Source organism: Aotus nancymaae, unplaced genomic scaffold (assembly GCF_030222135.1).
Source record: "Aotus nancymaae isolate 86718 unplaced genomic scaffold, 86718_ANA_hifiasm-v0.15.2.pri h1tg000041l, whole genome shotgun sequence".
In the NCBI taxonomy this organism is placed as follows: Eukaryota; Metazoa; Chordata; class Mammalia; order Primates; family Aotidae; genus Aotus; species Aotus nancymaae.
The window spans coordinates 16,473,657-16,479,656 of NW_026988455.1; the positions used below are offsets into that span (position 1 = coordinate 16,473,657).

At 43.8% G+C, this 6,000-nt stretch overlaps 1 protein-coding gene across 5 annotated transcripts in view; it reads right to left on the reverse strand.

The window, feature by feature from the left end:
* DOCK8 (dedicator of cytokinesis 8) overlaps positions 1-1,895 on the reverse strand; it is a 242,801-nt gene extending 240,906 nt beyond the window's left edge. For 3 of the 5 annotated variants that reach the window (XM_064361489.1, XM_064361488.1, XM_064361495.1), the window contains exon 1: positions 1,826-1,895. In XM_064361489.1, coding sequence (XP_064217559.1) covers positions 1,826-1,878 — 53 coding nt within the window. In that variant the 5' untranslated portion in view covers positions 1,879-1,895. Of the gene's footprint in view, positions 1-819; positions 1,067-1,825 lie in introns of those variants that run through there. The other 2 variants (XM_064361493.1, XM_064361492.1) reach the window with 2 other exon arrangements.
* Positions 1,896-6,000: the final 4,105 nt, after the last annotated feature.

The window sequence follows — 6,000 nt, forward strand, 5'->3', positions numbered from 1 at the left end:
ATCAGACACTAACCAGGGCCTTTATTCATATCCCAGGTGACACCAACTCCGCAGTTGCTTGCAAGACTGCCTGTAGGATTAGTACAGGTCCTGGCCGCTCACCCCAGATCAACCCTGCCCAACCCCATAGTTTCTAACATCTTTCTGCCCAAGTCACAATTCCTAACCTAAAATTCACGAAGACAGAAGAGCATCAGCTATGAAAATAATACTCCCATCGGTAACTTCAGTTTGATTCCCTATACTCCCCGAATGAATTGCCCCACCTGGCTTGCAACAGCTATAAACCCTAAAGTAGAAAAAAATTCCCATAGGGAGATCACTGATATACTTCATGCCTTTTTTTGTTTTTTTTTTTGAGACAGGATCTCACTCTTTCACCCAGGCTGGAGTGCAGTGGCATGATCACAGCTGTGATCCTCCTGGGCTCAAGTGATCCTCTTGCCTCAGTCTTTCGAATAGCTGGGGCTACAGGTGCATGCAACCACACCTGGCTAATGTTTTAAAATTATTTTTTGTAGTTACAGGGGTCCCACTATGTTGTCCAGGCTGGTCTCAAACTCTGGTCTCAGGCAATTCTCCCCCCTGGGCCTCCCAAAGTGCTGGGATTAGAAGTGTGAGCCACAGCACCCAGCTTCTTTATGCCTTTTTGACTTAATACCTTTTGGCCTTCAACATTAACATGCAATATACATTAATAATTAAACTCATTTACAGATGAAGAAATAATAAGGTAAGAGAAACAGTTTGCTCACAGCTACATATCAGGTGGAAATAAAATCATCCATAAAGATCAGTATGCCCTCTGGAAGATCTTACCACCTTGTTTTTCTGGGCTTTTAATTCCTTGTTCAAATCTCTTCACACACTAGCAGTGCAAAGATGGACCTACGGTGAAATTCAGCTTTCACAGGTTCAGCTAAAAGATTAACAAATCGGATGGCCCCTGTGGGCAATAGAATAAGCTGACACTTGAGGATGAATTTCCCATTATCTTTTAACTAGACAGTCTAGCTTTCTCAGGGCAAAACAAAAATGTCCAAAATACTTGTCAGCAGTTTTCAGTGGAGGAAAAACTGCAGTTAAAGCACCTTTACTGAGAACGATGAGCAGTAAATGTGCTTACATTTAGTTTGTGCAATTTCGTTGAGGAATTGGATGGTGAGCTGGGATCCCCTCATCCTTAGTTTTTTGTCGTAGTCCTATAAATCTCGAAGTGTCAGCCACAGGCCAAAATGCCTTTTGGTTTATTTAAGTGAAGAATTTTAAAAATCACTTTTTCCACTTCATAGCTCCTTTGGACCAGGGTATAAAAATAGCGATGCCACCAGGAGCCAAACTCTTTCTGGAATAATGAACCAGGAGAGGCAGAGCTCTGCTTAGGGCAACAGAAGTCTTGCAGCCTGCCTCAAATGCAACTCTCATTTCAGCCACTTCGCTTCTTTCCCTCCGCTCAGAATAGTCTCAAAGGAAGGAGCTGTTTATGAGAAACTCCGTGGTGTGCCCAACACGGTTACTCTGGCGTCTATCACCCTCCTGGGGCTTGGCCACCTGTAAGAATCTGGAGGGCGGAGCGGGCGAAGTTGTTCGGGGAAGCTATCCCCGATGGCTGAGGACAACCGGGAGCACCAGGATTCTCCGGGAGGACCGCGCCGTCCAGCGGCACCACCGCCGCAGCCCCGGGACTGGGCGCCCCAGGTCTTAGGGGCGCCTCGCCGCGGACGCGCAGGGACTCGTCGGGCCTCGGCCCCTGCAGCGTTGCTCCGCGCCACGCCGGTGCTGGGCTGTTCGGCCGCGACCTGCAGCGCCGCGGGGCGGGTCTTACCTGTTGATCTTGAGCGCAAACGCGCGGCGCTCTGCGCTCGGCAGAGTGGCCATGACCCGCCGGTGGCGTGGTGGCTTCTAGGGTCGCGGAGTGCGGAGAGCGGGGGCCCGGCGCGCAGCAGAGTCGCCGCGGAGCACGCGGACCCAGGCGCAAGCCTCATCTGTCAATCGGAACTGGAAACTTCCGCATTTCCACCTTCTGCGCTGAAATCACCCCGGGGGAGGGCCCAAGCTCCGAGCCGCGGTGGCCAGCCCCACCAACCCGCGCCCGGTCTGGCACGCAGGCAGCGGCGGGAGAGGAGGGCGTGGACCTAGCGCGGAAATCGCCTCGGGATACTCGGGCAGACGGCGCGCTCTGCCCGGGGCCGCTGACCTCCGGCAGAAAGGAGCGAGGACCGGAAACTCCAACTGCCCGAAGCTGCGAAGCTGCCAGGGAATGTGGGGAAGTAGGGGGAGCCCCACAAATTTGGCGAGGTCGGTAATCAACCCTGGGATTCTTTAGGCTAGGTGTTATTAAGGGTTGACACCATTTTTTAAAGAAGTCAGACCAAAAAAAAAAAAAAAAGTTAGTGGAATCTATCAGGATTCAAATCAACTTTTGCAAGCGTTACGCCCATCATCCTTCCTGGGACACCTTAAATAAATATAGTAGATTCATCCAAGAAATAAACATTATGAGTTCTCAAAAAATTCTTTTCGTTGCAACCTGACATGTGTGCTTTTCTCTGGACAAACACTGAATGCGGCATTCTTGCTTTTCAAGGGTACACTGCGTCCAGGTTTATTTCAGTTTTAGACTGATGTCTGCTAAGAAGCCCAGCCTCAAACTCAAGAAAGAAACAGAAAAGTCCCAGTGTTGACTGGAGTGGAAAAGCCTGTGTTCATTTCAAGGTGCTGGCATGCTGCTGTAAGCTGTGCTATACGAGGGCACTCTTCACATAATGCCTCCATTTACCAACCTGCTCTTAAAAAATACCAAAGCGGGCCGGGCGCTGTGGCTCACGCCTGTAATCCCAGCACTTTGGAAGGCCGAGACAGGCGGATCACCTGAAGCCAGGAGTTCAAGATCGGCCTGGCCAACATGGTGAAAACCCATCTCTGCTAAAAATACCAAAATTAGCCGGGGGTGGTGGGCACCTGTAATCCTAGCTACTCGGGAGGCTGAGACAGGAGAATCACTTGAACCTGGGAAGCGAAGGTTGCGGTGAGCCAAAATCTTGCCATTGCACTCCAGCCTGGGGAACAAGAATGAAACTCCGTCTTTAAAAAAAGAAAAAGAAAAAAACCAAAGCAAAGGTTTTTTTGGTTCAAAGCTGCACTATTTAATATGATAGCCACTAGCCACATATGGCTACTGACCACTGGCGTGATGTGGTCTGAATTGTCAAGTGCTGGATGTGTAAAATACAGGCTGGAATTTAAAGACAGTACAGAAAAAATAATGCAAAATGTCTTAATGATTTTTATGTTGATTGCATGTTAAATATTTTGGATATAAAAAATATATTATTAAAATTAATTTCACCTGTTTTTCCCTTTTAAAGATGCTGCTTGCATTTGAAAAAATGTAAAATTACATATGTGGCTCACATTTGTAGGCCTCATTATATTCCTATTGGACAGTGCCAGTCCAATATAACCTGATTTGCAACCTAATATTAAAATGCCTAAGGACTATATTCAGTCTCTTCCTGATATAGCCTTCCTTTCTGGTAGGCAGTTTAGTAACTTTTCAGAACTGGTTAGGTAACTCCTCCCCCACACCCACTCCTCACCAAATATCAGTGCCCTTTTAAGCATATAAGACAAAGTTCATTTACATGGACTACGAATGAAAACAAACCTAAAGAAAAATAAAGCTCTTTTGAAATTTAGAGTTTCTGACTTTCAAAATTCTCCCTATTTACTACATTGGAATTTATGAGCAAACATTTGGATAGAAAAATACAAAGAGAACAAATGTGTAAGTACTTCTTCTAACTGAGACCCAACGAATGATACATAGAAAGCATTTTGCCCCAGAGGCTTCAGTCCATGCTGTACTACGCCAGCCTTTCAGATGAGCTTCTCTGAGTTTCTGAATGTTTATGACATATACTTTCATATAGAACAAAAAGATACTGGTTTCACACAAACATAAAATTTAATGAGAACATCTCAAATTTTCAGCATTTGCAATCAAGGAAAAGATTTTGGGTGAATGTGGGAATCATAAAATCTTCCATCTTACCTCAGATCATGCTGCATTCAGTTTAGTATTTGGTACCTAACCATGAAGGTAAGGCCAGCATTGTTATCCTCTGTGCTGTCAATTTTCTGATGGTTAGAATTGTCTCCAGATTTCCTTAACAGTGTTTTAACAATTCATGAATGTGTTATCCATTAATTTAGTCAAATGCCTATTTTCAAGCTTGATCTGTTCTTGGATACATTCACATATTGCTGGCAAATAGCTATCCAAGAACCTTTATTCCTCATTCTCACTGCCTCCTTCATTCTCCAGGAGCTCTTTGTCCGGAGTGAACTTTGGGAGGACCCCTTTTCACATCTGATGGTCTTTCTTGGCCTTCTTCTTTCTCTGTACCTTTTTGTCATTCAATTTTATTTTTCAGCTTATACAATTCTTCCCTTGACTTCTATCTCAGACCATACATCAATTTTCCTAAATTCTCCTCTAGTTTTCCCCACTTCTTCTTCTTACCTCCCCAGAAAGCCAAACTTTCATTACATCACATCTTACCTGTTTTCTTTAATAAAAAAACTAAATAACACTTATCTTATACCAGGTACTGCTCCAAGTCCTTTATAAATATTAATTAGTTAATGGTAACCATTAAGTAATAATGTTAACCCCCTCCTTTGCAACTGGAGAAACTGAGGCTTAGAGAAGTTAAGTGACTTGAGCAAGATCACAAACTAGTAAGGGAAGAGCCTTTTCCTATCCTAAAATTTTGCCTTTCTCCCAGATTTCTGTACTCTAGTATCTTCAAACTCAAATATAAAACTAAAATTTCTCCATCTACCCTACTTAACTGGAAGCTAGCTATCTCTCCATAATAACCCATTTTTGGCAGGAAGCAAACTGCTTCCTTATTTCCCAGGTTTAAAACTTTGGAGTCATCTAGTGGAGGTGAAAGCAGGGAATTTGGGTTCTGGCTTCAGCTTTTTGCTAACTGTATGATCCTGAGTGAGTCACACTCTCGTTGGATCACAGAGGCCTGTGTCTTGGAATGACTCCATCTGCATACGTCAACTCTAACTTTTTTTCCTCCCGTGTCCTTCAAATTTAATCACTTAGCAAGGTCTGCCATTTATCACTTATAAATATCACTTCTTTGTAAATATCACTGTTCTCACTGCTTCCATTCTGGTCCAGCCCTTATAAATTAATATCTAGATAACAAAACTAAGATTTTAAATGGCTTCACTGCTTGTAGTCTTTTCTTTCTCCTATCTAATCTGATTATACCACTAGATGAAGTTCACTAAAATACGTGTTTCATCTTATTTCTTCTCTGCTCATTTAGCTTTTGTGACTTCCTGTAGCCTCTATGACCAAGTGTGACCTTTTCTCACTAACTTATATGGCCACTTCACAAAACCAGCTTTATTCCTTACCTTTCTGTTGGAGCAGGGAAGATCTCCAGCTTGTCCCTAGAGCAGGAAGTACTCTTCTCTGCCCAGGGCCTCCCCCTGCTTATGTGATCCTTCCTGCTGTCTTCCCCCTACATCGCATCCAGTCTCTCCCCATTCTTTAAGGTTTGAATCAAGTTGCCATGTTCCATTTCTACCTAGTGGAGTATTTCTTTCAGTCTGAAAGCACCATTTAATTAGTTACAAGTGTGGGTCATTACCAATAAACTCAGCCCAGTGGAATGCAAGATCCTGAGGACAGGACTAAAGAAAAAAAAAAAAAGTGTGATCATTTTCATGTTCCTTTCCTTCTTCCCAAAGACCACCCAGGACCTCCCCAGATTTAGTTCAAATGTCACCTTCCAAGACCATCTAGTTAACATGACAATGCCCCCTTCCCTTATGCTGACACTTTCTAACTCCTTTTCCAACTTTGTTTTTCTCCATAGCTGTTACCACTATCTGACATACTATACATTTTATTTGTTTGTTTATTATCTCTTATGCTTCTAGAATATCAATTCCATCAATGCAGAGGTTTTT